We start from the raw sequence: 25,542 nt of genomic DNA, 5'->3' as shown, positions 1-25,542 counted from the left end.
CAGAATACTGCACCTTCCTTGATCACACCTGAAAAACACATGAAGGCAAAATACTGAACTGGAAAGTTACCTCAAGAAGTCAGAATCAGCATGCAGCAATACTACAAAAATTGAAACGTACATGAAAAATATCACAGATGCACATTTCCAAAAACTGACATATTCCAATTAATAAATCCTGAATAAAATAGTTTTTTCTACCTTTGTTGTCTGGTGATTTTGTTTTTCTGATCATGCTGGCTCAGTATCCAATTGTGCTGCTATCTGTCCTCTTAACTCCGTTTCCAGGGCTTCCTTTCCATTTATTTCTTTACTTTCTGCCTTTCTTCTTCATTTCTTGCCCTACATCCGTAAGTAAAAGCTGGGTCCTCCGCAGACTTGACTGTCCAGTGGATCCAGCTTCTGCCTATTTTCTATATCCATGTGCACTTTTTCTCCTCTCTTCCTTTTCCCTCATCTCATCTCCTTCCTCACTCTTCCCTCGCCTCCATCCATGTCCACCATTTCTTCTCTCTCCTCCATCCACCCATGTCCAGCGACCCCCCTGCCATCCATCTATGTCCAGCAACCCCCCGTCCCCTCTGCCCTCCCCTGCCATCCACCTATGTCCAGAAAACCCTCTCCCCTGCCATCCACCCATGTCCAGCAACCCTCCTGTCCCCCCTGCCATCCACCTATGTGCAGAAACCCCCCCGTCCCGTTTGCCCTCCCCTGCCATCCACCTATGTCCAGAAACCCCCCTCCCCTGCCATCCACCCATGTCTAGCGACCCTCCTGTCCCCTCTGCCCTCCCCTGCCATCCACCTATGTCCAGAAACCCTCCTGTCCTCCCTGCCTGCCCCTGCCATCCTGTCCAGAAACCCCCCTCCCCTGCCACCATGTCCAGCGACCCTCCTGTCCTCCCTGCCATCCACCTATGTCCAGAAACCCCCCTCCCCTGCCATCCACCCATGTCCAGCGACCCTCCTATCCCCCCTGCCATCCACCTATGTGCAGAAACCCCCCCCCCGTCCCCTTTGCCCTCCCCTGCCATCCACCTATGTCCAGAAACCCCCTCCCCTGCCATCCACCCATGTCCAGCGACCCTCCTGTCCCCTCTGCCCTCCCCTGCCATCCACCTATGTCCAGAAACCCTCCTGTCCTCCCTGCCTGCCCCTGCCATCCTGTCCAGAAAACCCCCTCCACTGCCATCCACCCATGTTTAGCGACCCTCCTGTCCCCCCTGCCCTCCACCTATGTGCAGAAACCCCCCATCCCCTCTGCCCTCCCCCTATGTCCAGAAACCCTCCTGTCCTCCCTGCCTGCCCCTGCCATCCTGTCCAGAAACCCCCCTCCCCTGCTACCATGTCCCGCGACCCTCCTGTTCCCCCTGCCCTCTCCTGCCATCCTCTTCTCCCCCCCCCCAACCAAGGAAGGTTAACTTTTCTTTTAAATTTACCCTCCATCGCCGGAATCCAGCACAGCAGCGTCAGTGAAAGCGCTCCTCCCCTCCCGAGTTCCCCCGACGTCTGTAGCAGAACAGAAGCTCTTCCTGATTCGTTTATTCTCATTGTCCCGCCCAATGGACCTGACAAATGCATTTGACCCCCCCCCCCCCCCACACACACACACACACACACAAACACACTTTTTAAAATTTTTCCCCAGTGGTCCAGTGGCCCCTGACGCCTCTCCTGAATCTTTTTGTTTTTTTTGGTGGTCCAGTGGCCCCTGACCCCCCCCCCCCAATCTTTTTTTCTTAAATTTTCTCTGATGGTCCAATGTATTGGACCCCTCCCTTCCACGCACACACATACCTTCCCCTCCCGGTCCCACCCGCACCCCTCCCTGTACCTTTATATGATAGAAGGAGGAGGGCAGGAGCAACAGCTCCTCCCCCCCGGGATCGACTGGAACAAAATGCCCAGGCCCTGCCCAGTGCATCCCAGAATGAACAGGGCAGGGCCTGAGTGCTGCCATTTTGTTCCAGTTGATCCCGAGGGGAGGAGCTGTTGCTCCTGCCTTCCTGCCTCCACCTTGTAAAGGTACGAGTGATGGGGTCAGGACCGGCGGGAGGGGGGGTGGGGGGGGAGTGTATGTGCATGCACAGGGGAAGGGGGTCCAGTTCACTGGACCACCAGCGAAAACTTTTTTAAAAACATTTGAGGGAGGGGGAGTAGGGTCTCCTACACTACCATGGAAAACATTTTTTTTTTTAATTCAAGGGGTGGAGAGGTAGGAAGCAGAAGCAGGCAGCCTTTGCAGCTTGCCTGCTTGTGCTTCTCTCCTCTCCAACAGCTCCAGAGTAGACATAAAATTTGCTTGTTAAATTATGGCTGTGCTGAAGCTGGGCATCCCCCGGAATACACATTAGAATACATTTGCATGGGGTTCTCAATGGCTGCTAATGGCACACATAAGAGCCAGGGAAAACCCCTTTGTGCATTACTAGCTACATAATTGCTTGCTTTAGACTGACTAGAACCAGTATAAAGCAAATGTTAATAGATGGGTAAGCATTGTGTATCTGGTCCTTAATCAGCTTTTGTTCTGTTTTCTGCAATGTATTTGTAGTTATTGAGCCTTTTCTGAGCTATCATCTCCTTGACCTTTCACTACTAACACCTGTGCACTTAATTTTGAAAAGGAAGATTGGGGGTGGGGAGAGGAGATTCTGTTCAGCCCTGATGGAACTTTGCTGTCAATCTTCCACCTTGAGGAAGGTCACTTCCTCTGCAGAAGAAATATTTTGTCTCTGGTATCTACAAGTCACAGTGAGTCCGGTTTTGCTACATTGTTTTTAAAGGTGGGGGACTTTTAAGAATAATATTCAAATAATAAACACTAAGACTGAATATCCATCCTCAAGTTTTCAAAAGACAAAAGAGGGAGCCTGTCACAGCTCTGCTGTAATGTTAATAACTGACTAACTTTTCTTTGCATGCTTCTTGTCTGTCTTTACAACTTTCCCTATGAGGTGGGGTTTCTAATAATAATAATAATAATGTAAAAGATTTAATGGCAGTGAATTTTATATAGATGTTGAGGGCCATAGCAGAAATGTATTTTACGCTAGCATATTTACATAGTACCCTATATCTATGCACTGAATTTCCACATCAGCTGAAGCGATCCTTAAAGTGAGGGATGACCAAAATTACTCATCTAAGGGACCCCAATAAATGCAGGACTTGAATTTCCATGGATTTTTTTCTTTTCTAACTACAGCACTAGTTTCAACATAGGAGCAGAATCACATACCTTATGAATGTCTGTCAATTCTGATCTTAAGTATTATTTATATACAGCTTTGAGATTTTCCTAACATGCAATGAACTACCACCGAATCAGGTCAGTTCTGCTAATTTGCACCCTTGAAAGTCAATGGATAGAGGTAGGGGGGTGTCTTCATATCAACCAATGATCTTGGTATTGCTCAAAATCACATATAACAGCAGATTAGGTAAAAGAAAATCTCTTTACTAAAACTCTCAAGTGGGCCAAATACTGAGATTCAGGAGGCAGCATTTGGTTCATGGCCTCCATGCTGGATGCACCTGGGATAGACACACAACAAGAAGCAGTGTTAGTTTTGCTTTAAAAATGATATGGGAGACAACAGTTTTATACTGATTATTTTTAGAAAATTGATTTTTTTTTTTTTGCTGACAGGATATAGAAAAACATTGTTGTAATATAATTACATCCACTTTGGAGAAAATATAATTTGGTAGAATGAATTGATTTTAATTATAGTTTTCTTTTTCTGAAATGTGGATGCTGAAGATTGAAGAAATTCCTCAGTGGAGTGGTTGCTCTGTATCTTGATCCTTTGCTTCAATGCTGTACAGGTCAGAGCGCCTCTGACTATGGATAGGGATTTGCTGTCGAATTTCTGCAAGATACTGGAGGTCTAAAAACAAAAGAAAAAGCCACAGAAGAGCCCTGGGTGAAGATACTGAGCAATTGACAGAGAAAAGCAAGAAACAGCTACAATGAACTATGAGAGGCCTAAAGCTGGCTGAAAAGGAGAACTCCTGCATTCCGACTGTCTCTTTATACTAATCTGTACAGGATCTAGGAAGGGACAAAGGACAAAACCTATAGCAATGAACCACAAGCTTAAAAAAACGCCATCACTGAGTGACAAAAGACATGGAAAGAAAAATGTAATGACTGCTCCATTACTTTAACTAATGTGGTCTTGCTTGCTAACAATTACAGATATATGGTAAAAATTAGGGGTGTGTAACAAAAACATTTGTTTTGCGGGTAGGGAATATCACATTAGCAGTGTGCACAGCTGGCAAATAATATGCACTATGTATGAAACAAGGAAAAAAAACATTTCATTTTTTTTCTTGTTTCAGGCAAAAAGGGACAGCACCGGAAATGTCTTTTCAAACAAATCCCTATTCCTAGTGTAATCTCTCTTGGCAACACCTAACATCCTCCCCCTTCACCTTTTTGCTCACAGATGGCAACAGCTTGCAGAGCTCAGACCTACCATTGCCTCTCTCACTGCAAATGACAGCACCATCCTAGAGTCATATTTCCTAATGAAATGAGCAATGTATCCCTATTCTCATAATTCACACATTTGATTTAGCAGCAGACACTTTAGCATGTTTCTTCTCCCACCCTAACCTAAGAAGGTAATGCAAAATTCCGTCCCAACTTCCTTTAGTCTGGTTACTGCAGTAAAAGTCAACCATCCAGCCATACACCAAATTCCTGCTGGAATCATTTAGTGCTCCACCAGCCAATATGGGAGCACTAAATCCAGCCAGTAGGTGTCACCACTGTACAATAACTGATCATTTACTTCTTCTCTTCCCCAACAGGGACTGTGGACTCTGCCTCCAGTGCAGCAGCAGTCCAGTGAAAGTTCTTAGCACGGAGTTAAACTCTGGTCCATAGAACTGCCATGGAGACAGTAGACTAGTCTATAATTTACTTTCTTACCTATATCTGAATAAGTGACAGTCTCCTCAGAGCCAGCTTTGGCAATGACTTCCCCCCTGCAAAATCACACATGAAACATCAGTTAATGGATAGAGGCCTGGAAAACAGACATTTGCTGCACACACAAATGTGAAAATTGGTCTTACCTGTTAATTTCATTTCCTTAAGTCCTGCCAGCCTAATCCAGATAAGTGGGTTATGTCCCCCTTCCAACAGATGAAGCCAAAGATTTAAAAAAGGAAAAAGTTCAGATCTAAATTCTCCCTTATAGGGGGTTGGTGCTTGCTTCACCACTTCAGTATCCTATATCTAAGGTAAGGCAACTGTTACATTTTGGGTTTCTTATTCACCAACAAAGCCAAACACTTCATGGTCACTAAACCAGGAAAATGATACCATACACCATGGGTATGACTACCTTCACAGTGGACTACAACATACTCACCATTAGCTTTCTAAATTTGGCAGGCCCCTGATCACCATTACTTCCATGGGTGAATTCTGGACTGGTCTGGCAGAACTCAAGGAAAGGAAATTAACAGACACGTCCAAATGTTGTCTTCCTTATTATCCATGCTAGACCATATCAGAGCAGAATAGGATGAACCCAAGCTCTAGCCAGAGCAAGTGGGATGATAGCTCTCAGGATTCCTCCATCCCAGGTGCAGTCCCTCCAGACCTACAAATGATGCTGAGGCGCTTAAAAAAAGGGGGGTAGAGGCATGGAAAAACAGATCTTAACTTCAAGGGCTCCAGTGCTCTAGCAGAGTACTGGCTAACGAACTGGGACTTGATCACCTTGGACCACACCAGCAAGAGTTAGCATCTCCTTGACTCCTTCTGAAATGGATACCTTAAGAACACTGTGCCTTATTAGATACATCCACAGACCAAGAAATTACAAACATCTCAAAAGGGATAGAACTGATTTGAGAATGGCCACCACTGCTCTGGACTACATCACCTGATTTCTTTACTATTAGAAGAGAAAAGGTCTGATTCTACCAGATGTAATACATTACCCTCAAGGGCAGAATATTGAGCACAGAGATACTTTTTTGTTTATAATTACTCATGACGGCCAACCTTTGCTCCAAGACCTAAAGAAAAGCTTGGGAGGAGGGAACCCTTAGAATTAAACTCAGGATCCAAACAGGGGTCTTGTATGCTCAACTCCCCAGAAGAGATTATTTCATTCCTGGGAGTAATGAGGAAGCTTCCATAACTGTGCCCTAGACCCAGACTCTTGACCTTTTGTGATAGTGGTGAGTATGTTTTACCCAATCTTTTGTGGAGGAAGAATATTGAGGAAATAGATACATCAGAGAAAATAGTATTGTCCCAAAAACTGAACTTAGATGCTTCAAAGTCCCCAAGTCCTCTTTAAAACTACCAAAAGTTGTATCACCTAATACTAAGTATCCTTGCTATATTGCCTGATTCTCTCAACAGCCAAGAACAGCCAAGAATATAAAAGAGAATGGAAGTGATCTTCCAGGAAAGAATCATCTAACTGGGGAAAAAGTGAAACTGCCCAAGTAATACTTCTCATAGCTTCTGAAATTGGATTGACCAGGACCACTATGTGTGGATGGGGGGCTGAAGTGAGCAAGAGCTTTCTAAAAATGCTTCCAGTCAGTGGCTGAATTTTGGTTCCTAAAGTTGAAGACTTCTCCAAAACGGAGATGGTGAAACTGCACCAGAAGTTTGAAATTGCTGTGTCTGCCATTCTATATGCGAGCAACCAAGAAGCATGGTTGAAACATTGTGGCCCTGTATTGAATTAGCCCTAACCAGCCAATATGGAATATCCAGCCAAAGGAGCTCCTAGCATCACTTATCTCTATCATACAAGACTCACTTGCCATTAATCCATTTAGGAGCCATTAGCTCTTGCGTAGGCATGTTTAAGACCTCCCACCTATTGTTAATTGCAGGAAGGTCACCATGGCCCCCGCAAGAGGATGTTGAACTATGCTCAGAAGGACTCAGATCATGAAGCCACTGCATATAATCGCCTGACAAGAGACAGAGAAATAGCAAAATCAGACTTTCTAATTTTGGGGGTCCCTGTGTGCTGCACTTCCATCTGATTGTGCTTTTAGAAGATAAGGGGCCAACACTGTATAATTTTCACTGGGCAGGGAATTGAAATCCCTTAGTCTTGGCCACTCTAGTCTAGAATCAAGTGTATCTTCCTGAGGTGATCCCATCTCCCACTATCAGATATAGCAGGAAGCACTTGGGGAGGGGAAGACTACCACCACCCAGAAACATAGGATCCCCCTTCCAATGTTTTTTTTAATTTCTTTCTTTAGAGCAGGGATATTTGGCTATTGTTTATTGAATGTTTCTTTTAATATAGCTCTCTATGGAGCTTTACACACAGCTGACAGTTTTAAATCATTCCCTGGGAGCAAGGATAGCAGTTTAGCCTTTGCTTATCGAGCTTTTCTTCTGAAAGTGCTCTGCGTTGGAGAACAAGATTTTCCTTCCTCCCTGTGTATTCAGACGTGCCTTTTTGCTTTGCATATAAGTCTGCAAATTTATGTTCAATATTTTTTATTGATGACATTCAAGAATAAATTACATCCTGTGTTCAGCAAAAACAGCCATGCCAGCTCCAAAACATTCAATACAAAACTACAATGTTAACTTTCAAATTTAAAAGACTTTGGGAGGAGGGGGGCTCAAGCAGCAGGGTTGCAGTTGTTTGGCATAACAACCTGAAACAATGTTTAAAAACAGATTATTGATTCCAACAGAGATCTGTGGATCAGGGGATCTCGGTGCTAATCCCAGCATGCCTCATTGTATTCATGAACATAGGTCTTCTGTCTACTGATTTTGATTCAAACTCAGTTTGTGGACCTCCTGGAAGGAGCACTTTCCTTATCAGAACTGGAAAGGAAAAATTGCTGGCTAAGGCATCCTTTCAGTCAGTGGCGTACCGACGGGGGTGTTGGGGGCGGACCGCCCCGGGTGCTAACCAATGGGAGGGTGTTCTAAACTTCTACCTTCTCTCCTCCGGCGCTCCGCTACTCCGGCCGTCAGTTTGGACTTCTCCTGGGCCCTAACGCTGCACCGGCGCGTGCCTTACACCTCTGCGGCTCGGGCTCAGGCTGACTTGTCTCCTCCCAGCGGCTCCTCTCTCTCCCTCCCTCTCTCAGTTTCGTCCAAGTCCGAGTCCCGCCCATCTGACGTCATGATGCCAGATGCCTTCCTCGTTCGCGTACCTCCCCCTGCGGCACCCTGCGCGTCAGTGCGCCTTGGCCTTCCGCCTTCCCTCTCGGTCTCCTCGTGTTTGGCTCCCGAGTGACTCCTCTCGCTCCGAGTCCGTCGCAGAGAGTTGCACAGCTGCACTGAGTTTTATTTTCGTTTTCTCACACCAGGTATCCATTTTTCTCTTATTTTGGCTACTGTTCTCATTTTAAATCTCTCTCTCTTTTTTTGTTGGTGAACTACTACACAGAGATTCTGAGACTCAAATCTCAGATCATCACCACTTCTGCTGCTGCTAGCCATAGGTCTCTTTGAAGGATAAGCTACCTTTCCTCTTGCCTTTCCTATGTCTATGCCTTCCCTTTGGAACCATTAGAATGACTTAATAAGAGATAAGCAGTTCATTCTCTCATGTAATTCATGAAAATGTCTGTAAAATTTAAATATGAGATGCAAATGAGCTAGAGTTCATGTGAGATTTCTCATGTATTACCACAGCTTTTCCCTTATTTGGCCTGTTTGTCCTGATTAGATTGTAAGCTCTGTCGAGCAGGGACTGTCTCTTCATGTTCAAGTGTACAGCACTACGTATATCTAGTAGCGCTAAAAATAATTTTTTCATCGGGGGGGGGGGGGGGGGGGGGGGGTTAAAAAAAGGTCAGCCCTGGGTGTCAAGTATGCTAGGTACGCCACTGCTTTCAGTAAAGGGTTAGATTCTCCAGTCATGTCTAAAACACTGAGATGGAGTTTCAGAAGCACAAGAGAAGGATTCTTGCTACTGGGAGCTAGAAAGTCTCTAATACGTTTTCAGTCCATTAATCTCCTGTTTGACATCTGGTTGCCTAACAGTGACAGAAACTGAACCTCGTGGCATGCCTGCTTGAAGAAAAGGAAGAACTACTGCTATTCAGGGTAGATGCTGTTCTATTGGTAGTTACCAAGAAAGCTAAGGTTCCAGAGCTAGAGGTACAGTAGGGAGCGGCAGCACCGTATTACAATTTAACAGTACAACTTATACAGAGGTTTCAGTCTTGTATGAACCTTCAACAGCAGTTGACAGTATCTATATGCAAGAATTTTTACTCACTGTATACAGCAAAATAACAGCAGGCTTGAGAAGACGTAAGGGCAATCCCTCCTCTGTTTCCCAGATGCACAGCATTTGGTATTTCAATTATAACCTGGACAGCTTGAAGTCTAAGCAACTGGTTCAGGACTCCACTCAAAAGTCCTATTGCTAGAATCAGCCTTTTAGAGGAAGGGAGTTTGGTGGGAACCAAATAAAACTGGTTAATAAATTCAGAGTTTTAAACTCCTAACATTATTTGTGCTTATCCAAAGACTTTTCAGCCATCAAGCCATCGCCTACAGGCCTGGAGGGTCACTATGGTAGATGCTGACATGTCAAACTTTCTTGCTTAAAGGTGCTAATGGCAGTCTCTTGGCTTCTCAAGCTTCTAGATTCTCCCACACAGCAGCTACTAGGCAGATGATAGTCTGTTTAGTGTGCTCCTGAGTGTCACAAGTGCACTGGCAAGTGGGAATTTGTCCATGTTTTCTTACCTCCTCACTAGTGTTCCCTGTAGCATTCGAACCAACTAGGTATCAGCCCAAGATCTTTGACCCTCCTAATTCGAGACTATTAGTCCCAGTTCTGCAGGTAAAAACTTCCAAAGGGAAGAGTGTCTCAAAAGTTTCTAAACTCTGGAAAAAAAACTTCCTAGAAGGAAGACTCCACCAGCCAAAGGCAGTAAGCCTACTTTCATTGGACTGCAGTAGCAATCTTCCACTTTGAACAATATCCTGGGCTTCATATCGGTATCCAGGCAGTATTCCAGGAGGAAGGTGGCTGGGTCACCTTTTTACTGATGGGAAAAGATCCCTCTCTGCCCCTACCTTCAGCAACCACCTTAATTTTGACAGTTCTCAACAAGCAGAAGTGAGGAGATAATGGCCGATCTTGGAGGAAGCATTCTTCTTTCTCCCAGTACATAGTGTGTGGAAACTGCAGTTTTATTTTCAAGTTGCTTCCAGGGCACGTGCCTTGGCATGGACAGCGACATTCCCAGTCTGTTCCAAACACTTGACCTTTCATTGGGCTGAACATTTTTTCTGTTCACTCACTGGTCTCCCCACTTCGGATGGCTGTAGAAGGAATCTGCTTTGTGGTGTTTCTAACCTAGATCTATGCCTTAGGAGTCTACTTGTCATTGGTCACTATAGGAACTGCTATCTCGGTCTACATTTAAGTATATACGGTAAGTCTCTCATCTACTAAGGGTTCACCTTCATCAGTGCAGTTGTTCAGTGATGCAAGTTGTTTGAGCTTCTCTTGCTCCTAGTAGGTGGTATAACAAGACAAGCAACTTTCTCAGGTTTTTTTAGGACCATAGAGTTCATGAATATCAATCTTTAGCCTCCATCCAGACTATCAAATAAGGGAAAAATTCTATTTTGACAGACCAACCCAACTCGGTGCATCTTAAGATGAACCGCGTGGGGTCAGGCATTGCATATTTAAAGAAGTCAGTGCCAGAGGCAGAAGCAATAGACATTGCTCCTGCCTCTCTTAAGGTACACTTTGGGAGGGTGAGTGGGGTGCCGCTAGATACTGAGGATTAGATTTAAACATCATGGGATGGGGATGCCACTATACTACCAGGGATTATTATTGAAAGTCAGAGTGGGGGACCACAAGACTACCAGGCATTTTCAAGTTGGGGGAGGGAACTAGACCCAGAGAGAGAGAGAGTGGGGTCCGTGCAGAAAGCTACTGGGGGTTCAGATCAGGCACTTGGCACTAGACTTCTCGCATTGGGACATCAGTGCATAGGTTTGCATTGCTGTAGATTAGCTAATAGCTTCTTTATCTCTCTCTGCATCAGCTCCAAGATGCTTCTAGTTTGCAGTACCTTTTATTTATTTATTGCAATATATTTTGATCCTTGAATTGCTAGCAACAAAAGCAAAATTACAATTTAAATGTAACAGCTCCAAGCAAAATAAATCAAATGATAAACCAAAAAAAAAGTCTCTCAAGTATTAGCATTCAATAGACATTTTAAACCACCACCACCTCCCTCTCCCCAAAGTTACATATATTAAGCATTCACTATACAACTATGAACTAAAGGTGTTAAAGAGTTCCCAAATTGTACAAAGATGTTGTCCAGGAGTGCAGTCCATATCCGTAACTTCACAACGTTCCAGAGAAGCTTGTGTGATCATCAAAGATCTCAACTGGGAAAATGTGTGTGACTCTGGTTGAAGCCAGCATTGTAATATACACTTTTTCCCAGCAAGGCACTGAATGAATTGCAAAAAACAGCCAAATAATGCTGTAGGTCTGAGTCCAACAAGCTTTCCATATCAACAAAACACGGTCACCAATTGCTTGCCAAAAACACTGAATACTCCAATAATGCCAAAATAAATGACCAAGGGATGCTGCTGGGCGTACGCATTTGATGCAGCAATCGGTGTTACTAAAATGGGCTTTATGTGCCTGGACTGGCAAAATGTATAGCCGCAAAATCAACTAATATTGCTGTTCCCAGTATATTTTTAATAAAGACAGCATATGATTGGAGACTATGCTGCAAGAATAATGCAGTACTTTCCATCTGTAGGTCTTCCATCCACCTCTGTGCAAAGGCATCTAAAGAGAACTCCAGTAATAATTCCTTTAAGGCCACATGATAAAAACATAATGGTACACAATCTTGGGCCTCTAGTGTAAAGCAGAGAATCGCACAGGGCCAAAAATCTAACCCATCCCTACTGGAATCTAATTTGTCCCCATCCGTCTCTGCTAGAATCTTACCTGTCCCCACCCATCCCTGTAAGAATTTAATTGTACCTAAAGAAAAATTGTGGTTGGCTCTCTGTCTCTGTCTGGGTTCGAGTCGCAGCACTGCAGGAAAGGAAGGAATGGAATTGGAGATTGGAACACTCTGGTGTGCCCATGTAAGACTTGCCTCTGATTTGCTGGCACTGTGTGCTGAGAGGTCGCCACATGCATGCGCCAGTAGGTCAGGTGACCTATGATGCTTGTGCCTGTGTCAGAGCTGAGGCCTGCACATAGCCTGGGAGCAGAAAGGATTAATGGAAGACTTTCCACATCTGTGTTGTTAAAGCAAGGAGGAGGAGGTAGCACTCAAAGAACTTGGTATTTAGTAGGTGAGAGGCTGGCTCAGGTGCAGCTTACACTTCCACGGGAACTCCACAAGAACTGCTTCCGTCCCCACGGGAACCTCATAGAACTGCTTCCGTCCCTGCAGAAACCCCGCAGATTCCAGGGGGATTCCTGTGAACCCCATTCCCACGCAGATCTCTTGTGTAAAGGTCTCCGTTCATTTTTCATGAAGTTCTGCCATCAGGGAAGACTGGCAGAGAGTGGACATAATGTTGTAATTGTAAATAGGAAAACACATCTTGGTCCAGCATTTGAAATACTGTTTTAAAGGTATCAAAAAATTTCAAAGTCCCATCTTCTGCAATCACCTGAAAAAGAAAATTTAAACCACACTGCTCACAGATTTTAAAGTGACTAGAGGAGAGGCCTGGGAGAAGGTCTCCATTACCTTGCAGAGACAAAAGTGGAGCTATCAAAGGGGCGATTCCCAACGCCTTATACACCTACTACCAAGTGAGACGAGCAGAATGGAAAATCGGAAAAATCTGCCATGACTGTCCCAAACTTTTAGCAGGAGCATGAAGGACATAACTAAAATGAAATGGCCATGATAAAAGTGTCTCAAGTGGGGAGTATGAAAAATGAGACAAATATCGAAACCCAATCGTTGACGTGTCTCATATTGCACGCCAAAGAAAAAAGTCAAATATACAACAATCCCAATCCACCTCTATCTCAAGTCAGGTAGGCCTGCACGATCGGCAACCATGCACATTTTCCATTCCATAAATAAATATTAAGGAGTTTAGCTAGGTGCCAATCATGTTCGACCTTCAGAACTAAAGGGAGCATCTGAAATACATAAAGCCGTTGAGGCAACAACATTATGTTAAATAAAGCTACTTTGCCCATCAACGACAATAGATAAGTCTGCCATGTTTGCAGTTTGCCTTTGGTGGAAAGCAACAAAGGTTCTATGTTACAAACATATAATTGGGATAAATCCTGCGGAATCAGAATCCCCAAATATTTAATAAGTCCATCTGCCCAGATAGGAAAATTGGCCCACCCAGTCACGTTTCACCATAATTTGTAAAGGTAGTGCATAGATTTTTGCAAATTTAAGGTGAAACCTGAAAAGTATTGAAATTCCTCTACTATATACTAAGCAGCCATTGTAACGATTTCTGGGGTTGGATCAAAGTCAAAAGAAGATCATCTGCGAAAGCTAGAATTCTAATTTCAAGACTCCGTATCTGAATACCTGTGATCTCCATTTCTTTAAGAATGGTGTGCAAAGAATGTGACATGGTATGAATATAGTGAATGATACATACCTGTAGCAGGTGTTCTCCGAGGACAGCAGGCTGATTGTTCTCACGACTGGGTGACGTCCGCCCCCATCAACCGGAAGAAGCTTCGCGGGCGGTCCGCACGCAGGGCACGCCCACCGCGCATGCGCGGCCGTCTTCCCGCCCGTGCGCGACCGTTCCCGCCAGTTGAATGACAAGCAAAAAAATGAAAAACGCAACTCCAAAGGGGAGGAGGGAGGGTAGGTGAGAACAATCAGCCTGCTGTCCTCGGAGAACACCTGCTACAGGTATGTATCATTCACTTTCTCCGAGGACAAGCAGGCTGCTTGTTCTCACGACTGGGGTATCCCTAGCTCTCAGGCTCACTCAAAACAAGAACCCAGGTCAATTGAACCTCGCAACAGCGAGGGTATAACAGAAAATTGACCTACGAAGAACAACTAACTGAGAGTGCAGCCTGACCAGAATAAATTCGGGTCCTGGAGGGTGGAGTTGGATTTACACCCCAAACAGATTCTGCAGCACCGACTGCCCGAACCGACTGTCGCGTCGGGTATCCTGCTGGAGGCAGTAATGTGATGTGAATGTGTGGACAGATGACCACGTCGCAGCCTTGCAAATCTCTTCAATAGTGGCTGACTTCAAGTGGGCCACTGACGCTGCCATGGCTCTAACACTATGAGCCGTGACATGACCCTCAAGAGCCAGCCCAGCCTGGGCGTAAGTGAAGGAAATGCAATCTGCTAGCCAATTGGAGATGGTGCGTTTCCCGACAGCGACCCCTAGCCTGTTAGGGTCGAAAGAAATAAACAATTGGGCGGACTGTCTGTGGGGCTGTGTCCGCTCCAAGTAGAAGGCCAATGCTCTCTTGCAGTCCAATGTGTGCAACTGACGTTCCGCAGAGCGGGTATGCGGCCTTGGGAAGAATGTTGGCAAGACAATTGACTGGTTAAGATGGAACTCCGACACCACCTTCGGCAGGAACTTTGGGTGGGTGCGGAGCACTACTCTGTTGTGATGAAATTTGGTATATGGAGCATGAGCTACCAGGGCCTGAAGCTCACTGACCCTACGAGCTGAAGTAACTGCCACCAAGAAAATGACCTTCCAGGTCAAGTACTTCAGATGGCAGGTATTCAGTGGCTCAAAAGGAGGTTTCATCAGCTGGGTGAGGACGACGTTGAGATCCCATGACACTGTGGGAGGCTTGATAGGGGGCTTTGACAAAAGCAAGCCTCTCATGAATCGAACGACTAAAAGCTCTCCAGAGATGGCTTTACCTTCCACACGATAATGGTAAGCACTAATCGCACTAAGGTGATTCCTTACTGAGTTGGTCTTGAGGCCAGACTCTGATAAGTGCAGAAGGTATTCAAGCAGGTTCTGTGCAGGGTAAGAACGAGGTTCTAGGGCCTTGCTCTCACACCAAACGACAAACCTCCTCCACTTGAAAAAGTAACTCTTTTTAGTGGAATCCTTCCTAGAGGCAAGCAAGACACGGGAGACACCCTCAGACAGACCCAACGAAGCGAAGTCTACGCCCTCAACATCCAGGCCGTGAGAGCCAGGGACTGAAGGTTGGGGTGCAGCAACGCTCCGTCGTTCTGCGAAATGAGAGTCGGAAAACACTCCAATCTCCATGGTTCTTCTGAGGACAACTCCAGAAGAAGAGGGAACCAGATCTGACGGGGCCAGAAGGGCGCTATCAGAATCATGGTGCCGTGGTCTTGCTTGAGCTTCAGTAAGGTCTTCCCCACCAAAGGTATGGGAGGATAAGCATACAGGAGGCCGGTTCCCCAATGAAGGAGAAAGGCATCCGACGCTAGCCTGCCGTGTGTCTGAAGTCTGGAACAGAACAGAGGCAGCTTGTGGTTGGTCTGAGAGGCGAAAAGGTCCACCGAGGGGGTGCCCCACTCTCGGAAGATCTTGCGTACCACTCTGGAATGGAGTGACCACTCGTGCGGTTGCATGACTCTGCTCAGTCTGTCGGCCAGACTGTTGTTTACGCCTGCCAGGTATGTGGCTTGGAGGAGCATGCCGAACTGGCAAGCCCAACGCCACATCCCGACGGCTTCCTGACACAGGGGGCGAGATCCGGTGCCCCCCTGCTTGTTGACGTAATACATTGCAACCTGATTGTCTGTCCGAATTTGGATAATTTGGCAGGACAGCCGATCTCTGAAAGCCTTCAGTGCGTTCCAGATCGCTCGGAGCTCCAGGAGGTTGATCTGCAGATCCTTTTCCTGGAGGGACCACAGACCCTGGGTGTGGAGTCCGACGACATGAGCTCCCCACCCCAGGCGAGATGCATCCGTCGTCAGCACTTTCATGGGCTGCGGAATTTGGAATGGGCGTCCCAGGGTCAAATTGGTCCGAATGGTCCACCAGAGCAGTGAAGTGCGGCAACTGGTGGAGAGGCGGATGGCATCTTCTAGATTCCCGGTGGCTTGGAACCACTGGGAAGCTAGGGTCCATTGAGCAGATCTCATGTGAAGACGAGCCATGGGAATCACATGAACTGTGGAGGCCATATGACCCAGAAGTCTCAACATCTGCCGAGCTGTGACCTGCTGAGACGCTCTGGTCCGCGAAGCCAGGGACAGGAGGTTGTTGGCCCTCGCTTCGGGAAGGAAGGCCTGAGCCGTCTGGGTATTCAGCAGAGCTCCTTTGAATTCCAGAGACTGGGTTGGCTGGAGATGGGACTTTGGGTAATTTATCACAAACCCCAGCAGCTCCAGGAGTTGAATAGTGCACTGCATGGACCGGAGGGCTCCTACCTCCGAGGTGTTCTTGACCAGCCAATCGTCGAGATATGGGAACACGTGCACTCCCAGCTTGCGTAGATACGCCGCCACCACCACGAGGCACTTTGTAAACACTCGTGGGGCAGAGGCGAGCCCAAAGGGCAGCACACAATACTGAAAGTGCCGTGCGCCCAGGCGGAATCTGAGATACTGTCTGTGAGCTGGCAGTATCGGGATGTGAGTGTATGCGTCCTTTAAATCCAGGGAACATAGCCAATCGTTTTTCTGAATCATTGGCAGAAGGGTGCCCAAGGAAAGCATCCTGAACTTTTCTTTGACCAGGAATTTGTTCAGGCCTCTCAGGTCTAGGATGGGACGCATCCCCCCCTGTTTTCTTTTCCACAAGGAAGTACCTGGAATAGAATCCCTGCCCTTCCTGCCCGGGTGGTACGGGCTCGACCGCATTGGCGCTGAGAAGGGCGGAGAGTTCCTCTGCAAGTACCTGCTTGTGATGGGAGCTGAAGGATTGAGCTCCCGGAGGACAATTTGGTGGCAGGGAGGCCAAATTCAGGGCGTATCTGCACCGCACTATTTGGAGAACCCACTGGTCGGAGGTTATGAGAGGCCACCTTTGGTGAAAAAATTTTAACCTCCCCCCGACCGGCAGATCGTCCAGTACGGACACTTTGAGGGCGGCTATGTTCCCGTGGATCCAGTCAAAAGCCCGTCCCCGGCTTTTGCTGTGGAGGCGCAGGGGGCTGCTTGGGCGCACGCTGTTGACGAGAACGAGTGCGCTGGGGCTGTCCCTGTGCCTGACGAGGCCTTCAGGCTGGCTGGGTGTACCTACGCTTTGCAAAAGAATAGGGTGCAGCCTGCCGGGCCCGGGAAAAACGTCCACCTGCTGAGGTGGATGCTGAAGGCGCCCGGTGGGAGAGCTTGTCGAGGGCGGTTTCCCGCTGATGCAGTTGGTCCACCAGCTGCTCGACCTTCTCACCAAAAATATTATCCCCCCGGCAAGGGACGTCGGCCAGTCTCTGCTGGGTGCGGTTGTCCAGGTCAGAGGCACGCAGCCATGAGAGCCTGCGCATCACTATACCTTGGGCCGCAGCACGAGATGCCACGTCACAGGTGTCATAGATACCCCTGGACAGGAACTTTCTGCACGCCTTCAGCTGCCTGACCACCTCCTGATAAGGCCTGGACTGCTCCGGCGGGAGCTTATCGACCAGGTCCGCCAGTTGCTTCACATTGTTCCGCATGTGGATGCTCGTATAGAGCTGGTATGACTGGATGCGGGTCACGAGCATGGAGGATTGGTAGGCCTTCCTCCCAAACGAGTCCAGAGTGCGAGACTCCCGCCCCGGGGGCGCCGAGGCGGTATCCCTCGAACTCCGTGCCCTCTTGAGAGCAGAATCCACGACCGCCGAGTCATGGGGCAATTGGGGCCGCATTAACTCTGGGTCAGAGTGGATTCTGTACTGGGATTCCGCTTTCTTGGGGATGATGGGATTAGATAGCGGTCTCATCCAGTTCCGCAGCAGTGTCTCTTTGAGGACATTGTGCAACGGCACCGTGGAGGACTCTCTAGGTGGTGATGGATGGTCGAGGACCTCGAGCATCTCAGCCCTCGGCTCATCCACAGAGACCACGGGGAAGGGAATGCAGATAGACATATCCCTGACAAAAGAGGCAAAAGAGAGGCTCTCCGGGGGTGAGAGTTTCCTCTCCGGTGAAGGCGTGGGGTCAGAGGGGAGGCCCGCAGACTCCTCTGAGGAGAAATATCTGGGGTCCTCCTCTTCCCCCCACGAGGCCTCTTCCTCGGTATCGGACATAAGCTCATGTAGCTGAGTCCTTAACCGGGCCCGGCTCGACGTCGAGGCACCGAGGCCTCGGTGTCGTCGAGTGGTGGACTCCCGCGCCGGCGGGGACGAAGCTCCCTCCATCGACGTCGACGGGGACTCCACCTGCGTGGCGGTCGAGACCGGCGCCGCAAGCGGCGGCGGTGGTGACGGCCTCGGCACCGGGCTAGAGCTCGCGAGGGCGCAAGCACCCCCGGCGCCAGCACAGCCTGGCGCATCAGCCCTTCCAGGATCCCCGGAAGGATGGCTCGGAGGCACTCGTCCAGGCCCGCTGCCGGGAAAGACGGTGGGGCCGGTAGAGGTGTCGGTGCCAGAAGCTGCTCGGGTCCAGGAGACGGCACCGAAGTGCTGGGACCCTGACGCGGTGGTACCTCCACAACCGAAGGGGATCTCTCCTCTCGACGAGGACGCTTCGGCGTCAACTCCTTGCCGGCACCGGAACCCTGGTGCATCGAGGGCGACCGATGACGGTGCTTTTTTGATTTTTTCCGATGCCCGTCATCGGCGCCAGGTGGAGCAGAGGAGGAGGAGGTCGATCCCCCTCGGTCACGAGGAACCGGGTCCGACAGGGTTCGGTCCCGAGGGCCATGGGCCGAGGGAGTGACCGGGGCCGTTTGCCCACGCGGCCTCTCACCCCTACCTTCACCGGAAGACCGGCGGGCCGACGGGACCTGTGCTCCTGGGGTCGATGCCATCGGTGCCGATTTCTCGGGCATCGATACCGGTACCGAAGAACCGGCCGTCGATACCGATGCTGTCGAGGTCGACGTCGAGGGGCCGGCGCAAGTTGCAAAAAGACAGTCCCGAAGAACTTGCCTCGCAACCTGAGTCCGTTTCCGGAGACCGAGACACAGAGAACACGACTTGATATTGTGCTCCGGCCCGAGGCACTGGAGGCACCAAGTGTGGGTGTCGGTCTGCGAGATCGGCCGGCCGCACCGACCACACTTTTTAAATCCACTCGGGACCTTCGAGGACATCGACGGAAAAATCGCGTCGGCGAAGTTAAAGTCGTCGATGGTGGCGGTAATCACACCTCGAAAAAGGAAATCGACCATGCGGCCACTAGGCCGCAACGCGACGCCCCCGCTAGAAACGAGGGAAAATGGGAGCGCGTGCTCCTTTTTTTTTTTTTTTGAAAAGAAAGAAAAGTGGAGCGCGCGGCAACTAAATAAACTAAAATAAAGAAGTTCGCGTAAACACGACGGTTTTTCCGGGGCTGAAACAGAGAGAGCGGCGAAGGCACGACTCTCTCCAGTCGCGGAAAAAAAGGAACTGGCGGGAACGGTCGCGCACGGGCGGGAAGACGGCCGCGCATGCGCGGTGGGCGTGCCCTGCGTGCGGACCGCCCGCGAAGCTTCTTCCGGTTGATGGGGGCTGACGCGGACGTCACCCAGTCGTGAGAACAAGCAGCCTGCTTGTCCTCGGAGAACATCAGCTACATAGCTACATTATGCAATTATTTAGAAGCAAGTGTGATAGAGGGATTTATGACTTATTGGTGAACTTATTTTTACCACAAGGTAGGGAACAGACTTCGGTATCTATACTTTATAAACAGTTAAGAATGATTGCTCCACCCCGAAGTTATGAGGTAGTGGCTCAGAAATGGTCTACTGACATGCGAGTGGAGATAAGAAGTGGGGACATAGTTAAATACCTGAAGGAGATAACACATAAAGTAACCAGTGCTCGACATCGGGAGATACAATTTAGAATCATATTGAGAGCATATTTTTCCCCAGTGCAGGCCTATTATGCTGGAAGAATTCAGGAGCCAAACTGTAGTAAATGCAACTTTCAGAGAGCGTCTGTATTTCACATGCTATGGGAATGCTCAGTGATTAGGCAGTTTTGGGGTAAAATCATGGAATATTGTGAAATATTACTAAAAAAGAAGATACGTCTGCCACCCAAGAGTATGGTGCTGGGACTGGATGGGAGTGGGCTAGTTATTCGGCAAGGGGAGCGACTATTAATATATAAGGCTTTAATCATTGGGAAACAATGTATATTGCAATTTTGGACTCAGGAAACAGGGCCATCCTACTGGCTGTGGAGGAATATGCTTCACTCACTGGTGATGATGGAGGCATATAGAGCGAGTCGTGGCCCTAAAAGTAAACAACGATTCTGGGAGGTCTGGGAACCATATGTGCAGGCCCTGTCTAGCAGAGCTCGTAGTTTATTGATGAATACTCTCACATTGTAGTCTGGGGATTTGGGGAGGGGGTGAAGGGATATAAGATCATTCTGTGGGGGAGGATTATATGGAATGGGAGGGGGGGGGAGGGGGAAGAGTGCTCCAAGTTGGAACGATTTGTGTTAGGTGGCTTAATTTGTATGGGTGAGGCTAGCCTCATATTGAAGTGCTGATGTATACGTGCTAACTATACATGAGTGTCATTTTCAGTGGACAAAGGAAGGGAATTGTTAATAATCGGAGGGGGGGGAGGGAATTAAAAGGTATTGACGTTATGGAACTATTAAAAGATTGTTATGGTTTTATGATGACAATGTAATGTGCCTTCTTATTGGCTGTATTATTATTATCATCAATAAAATAGATTTAAAATAAGAATGGTGTGCAAAAAAGGCTCCAGATATATTAAAAATAACAATGGGGAAAGGGGGCATCCCTGTCTAGTTCCTTGTAAACTGGAAAATGCCTCTATCTTAGTACCACTGCTGCTCCCTGTGATCTTGGGCAAGTCACTTAAGCCTCCATTGCCTCAGGTACAAACTTAGATTGTGAACCCGCCTGGGACAGAGAAATATCCAGAGTACCTGAATGTAACTCACCTTGAGCTACTACTGAAAAAGGTGTAAACAAAATCTAAATAAATAAAAATAAATAAATAATATAGCTGCCTCCGGCATGTTATAAAGAGTTCATATAGCCTGGAAAAACCAGCCTGATGGGCCAACATATTGTAAAGTCTTAAAAAGGTAATCCCAGCAAACTTTATCAAAGGCTTTTTAAACGTCTAAACTGACTGGCATACTGGGAAGTCCAGACATCTACTATAATAAAACTCACCCTCAACGTTCTGAGGACACTGACGTCACTGAAGCCAAGCCCTGACTTCCTTCAAAAAGGTTTGAAGGTTCGTGGTGGTGAAGCCACCAAAATCGCTCTGGGCCCCGCCCTCGAGGACGGAGCAATGGCAGAAAAATGAAGGGGTTGGCAGGCAGGGAGGGAGGCGGGGGGGGGGGGGGAATCGCTCCGGGCCCCGCCCTCGCGTCAAACGTCATGATGTTGGGGGCGGAGCAATGGCAGAACAACGAAGGGGTTGGCCAGGGAGGGAGTGGGGGGGCGGTTGGCGACGAAAACCTTGCTAGCGCCCGTTTCATTTGCTCTGAAACGGGCCTCTTTTACTAGTAAGTACATAAGTAATGCCATACTGGGAAAAGACCAAGGGTCCATCAAGCCCAGCATCCTGTCCCCGACAGCGGCCAATCCAGGCCAAGGGCACCTGGCAAGCTTCCCAAACGTACAAACATTCTATACATGTTATTCCTGGAATTGTGGATTTTTCCCAAGTCCATTTAGTAGCGGTTTATGGACTTGTCCTTTAGGAAACCGTCCAACCCCTTTTTAAACTCTGCTAAGCTAACCGCCTTCACCACTTTCTCCGGCAACGAATTCCAGAGTTTAATTACACGTTGGGTGAAGAAAAATTTTCTCCGATTTGTTTTAAATTTACTACACTGTAGTTTCATCGCATGCCCCCTAGTCCTAGTATTTTTGGAAAGCGTGAACAGACGCTTCACATCCACCTGTTCCACTCCACTCATTATTTTATATACCTCTATCATGTCTCCCCTCAGCCGTCTCTTCTCCAAGCTGAATAGCCCTAGCCTCCTTAATCTTTCTTCATAGGGAAGTCGTCCCATCCCCGCTATCATTTTAGTCGCCCTTCTCTGCAGCTTTTCCAATTCTACTATATCTTTCTTGAGATGCGGCGACCAGAATTGAACACAATACTCAAGGTGCGGTCGCACCATGGAGCGATACAACGGCATTATAACATCCTCACACCTGTTTTCCATACCTTTCCTAATAATACCCAACATTCTATTCGCTTTCCTAGCCGCAGCAGCACACTGAGCAGAAGGTTTCAGTGTGTTATCGACGACGACACCCAGATCCCTTTCTTGGTCCGTAACTCCTAACGTGGAACCTTGCATGACGTAGCTATAATTCGGGTTCTTTTTTCCCACATGCATCACCTTGCACTTGCTCACATTAAACGTCATCTGCCATTTAGCTGCCCAGTCTCCCAGTCTCGTAAGGTCCTCTTGTAATTTTTCACAATCCTGTCGCGAGTTAACAACTTTGGAATAACTTTGTGTCATCAGCAAATTTAATTACCTTGCTAGTTACTCCCATCTCTAAATCATTTATAAATATATTAAAAAGCAGCGGTCCTAGCACAGACCCCTGAGGAACCCCACTAACTACCCTTCTCCATTGTGAATACTGCCCATTTAACCCCACTCTCTGTTTCCTATCCTTCAACCAGTTTTTAATCCACAATAGGACATTTCCTCCTATCCCATGGCCCACCAATTTCCTCTGTAGCCTTTCATGAGGTACCTTGTCAAACGCCTTTTGGAAATCCAAATAGACAATATCAACTGGTTCCCCTTTGTCCACATGTTTGTTTACTCCTTCAAAGAATTGAAGTAAATTGGTCAGGCAAGATTTCCCCACACAAAAGCCGTGCTGACTCGGTCTCAGTAATCCATGTCCTCGGATGTACTCTGTAATTTTGTTTTTAATAATAGTCTCTACCATTTTCCCCGGCACTGACGTCAGACTCACCGGTCTATAATTTCCCGGATCTCCCCTGGAGCCTTTTTTAAAAATCGGTGTTACATTGGCCACCCTCCAATCTTCCGGTACCACGCTTGATTTTAAGGATAAGTTGCATATCACTAGCAGTAGTTCCGCAAGCTCATTTTTCAGTTCTATCAGTACTCTAGGATGAATACCATCCGGTCCAGGAGATTTGCTACTCTTCAGTTTGCTGAACTGCCCCATTATGTCCTCCAGGTTTACCGTGAAGTCAGTAAGTTTCTCCGACTCGTCCGCTTGAAATACCATTTCTGACACCGGTATCCCACCCAAATCTTCCTCGGTGAAGACAATTGTGCATGCGCCATAGCCAAAAGCACAAGACGTACATTAAGAACCAACTGTCAGCCCTTGACAAAACCCACTTCAGCTTCCCCAATTAATTCTGGTAAATATACCGCCAGTCTAGCCACCAAAATGCGCGCTAAGAGCTTAATATCAACATTTAACAATGATATCGGACGGTAAGAGGAATGGACATAGGCCCGATTTGCCGGGTTTAAGCAAAACAGTTATAAGTGCCCTATTTGCCCTAGGTGGAAAAGCACCCACATCAACTGCCTACACATAATAGGCCAGTAAGGGACCACAAAGTTCCACCACTAGCAGTTTATAAAACTCCAGGGTATATCCATCCGGACCTGGTGCTGTACAAGTTTTTAACTTCTTAATGGCAGATTGAAGTTCTTTTGCCAAAATGGGTTCATCTGAGCGCTCACAAGCCTCTGGAGAAAGGCGTGGTAAACCTGCATCTTCAAGGTAATCAACTAAGTCTGGGCCCTCCACTGGCGGACGACCTTGATAAAATATCTTGTAATAATTATAAAATATTTGGGCTATGGCCTGTGTGGTAGTGTGACATTGGCCAGTATTGTCACGTAGACAGGGAATATATCTGGAACCTCCCCCAACATTTAGTGACATGTGCCAATAATTTTCCTGCCTTATTTTCGTATCTATAATAGTGGAATTTAGTTTGCAGTATCTTTAATCTATCTGATTTGCTCCTGAGGCAGCTCCTATCTCAGTTGAAGAACTATGTGTCACAGCAGAAAAGTGCCCTGTTTCTTAAAAGTAATGGATGGATACAACAGTTGAACACAAGTAAGAACATGAACGCCATTGCTTTGTCAATTGAAATACTGAACACCTGAGGCTGCACAGTGCACTTAGAGGGGAGAGCCCAGAATTCTAGAATCTCTCTCGCCACAGCTGCTGGCTGACAGGCACAGACCACATGTTTTGGACTGGTCTGGTAGGACTAAAAGGAAATAAAATTATCAGGTAAGACATAATTTTTTCCAAGGTCAAGGGGAGAGTATGCTGTTGGACCCACCAAGGGTGAAAGGTCAACAGGCACCAACTAAATCAATTTTCATGAGGAAAGAAAAATCAGCTCAAAAGGGTTGTTGTCCTGAATGGCTTAAAGCCTTCCTGGGAGTGGCTTACTCAGCTTCTGTACCACACCACATCTGCATCATCTGAAGAAAGCAGAGAAATATTGAGGAGCTGAAAGCAGCACCTGCCCCCTATAAGGAGTGTGAAGTTAACTCAGCTTTTTTTTTGCTCTGGCTCCATCTGCTGGGGGGGGGGACACATAACCCACTCAAGGCATAGATAATAAGGAAATGGTATTTAGATGGCAGTGTTTATGCTTTAAAGTAAAGGCTACCAAACCTGTCCTGGGCCTCCCGAGCAAGTCAGGTTTTCAGGATATCCATAAGGAATATTCATGAGAGAGATCTATTCTGCATGCAGTGGAGGCATTAGCAGTGACCAAGAAAAAGACAAGGATATTACCTTATGGATACTACAGATGTGGGGGCTGTTCAGACTGTGGGGTAAACATGCAATACAAATCATTTGTGGACTCACAATTTGGATATGAGTTTATATTGAGACAGTTTTCAAATTGTAAAAGTGCTGGGGTAATTTATGCAGGCATCTGTCCATGTGGACTTGTGCGTATTGGGAAAACTATAAGACAATTCAACAAAAGATGAATTGAACACAAAAATGTAATCAAATGCAAAGCAGTAGAAAAACCTCTAGTGCAACACTTGTTATCCAAGAACCACTCTTCTGAGGACTTCAAGTTTCTGATTCTAGCTAAACCTCCTACACTGGAGAGGTGGCAATTTAAATTATGTCCTACAAAAGATTGAACAGAGGTTGATTTTCAGATTCCGTACTGTCCACCCATGGGGTCTCTATCAGGAATTAGACTTGTCAGTGTTTGTATAACGACCACTTGATTTTAAGGATATCCTGCATCTATATGTAATAATGGTAATAATTTTTGATATCTTTGTTTTAGGAACTGCTCTCACATATACTGATTTATGCAGTACCTCCCTCCCCTTATTGCTTTCAATTCACTTTTATTCCACTGCAATTTTAATAAGTGCCAAATCTGATCCATTTTATCATGCACTAGAAGGCCTCACTGCACTTTTAATTTCAA

The 25,542-nt window shown here is 47.1% G+C and overlaps 1 protein-coding gene across 1 annotated transcript in view; it reads right to left on the bottom strand.

The window, feature by feature from the left end:
• Positions 1-3,438: 3,438 nt before the first annotated feature.
• The window catches only part of NIT2 (nitrilase family member 2), a 71,303-nt gene continuing 49,199 nt past the window's right edge, over positions 3,439-25,542 (bottom strand). Inside the window, exons 9-10 of the mRNA XM_030204071.1 lie at positions 4,945-5,000; positions 3,439-3,892 (exon numbers count right to left, since the gene is read on the bottom strand). Coding sequence (XP_030059931.1) covers positions 3,780-3,892; positions 4,945-5,000 — 169 coding nt within the window. The 3' untranslated portion in view covers positions 3,439-3,779. The remainder of the gene's footprint in view (positions 3,893-4,944; positions 5,001-25,542) is intronic.

Source organism: Microcaecilia unicolor, chromosome 5, assembly GCF_901765095.1.
Source record: "Microcaecilia unicolor chromosome 5, aMicUni1.1, whole genome shotgun sequence".
NCBI classification, from domain to species: Eukaryota; Metazoa; Chordata; class Amphibia; order Gymnophiona; family Siphonopidae; genus Microcaecilia; species Microcaecilia unicolor.
Note: the sequence above shows the minus strand (reverse complement) of the source record. Positions and strands in the feature narration are given on the sequence as shown.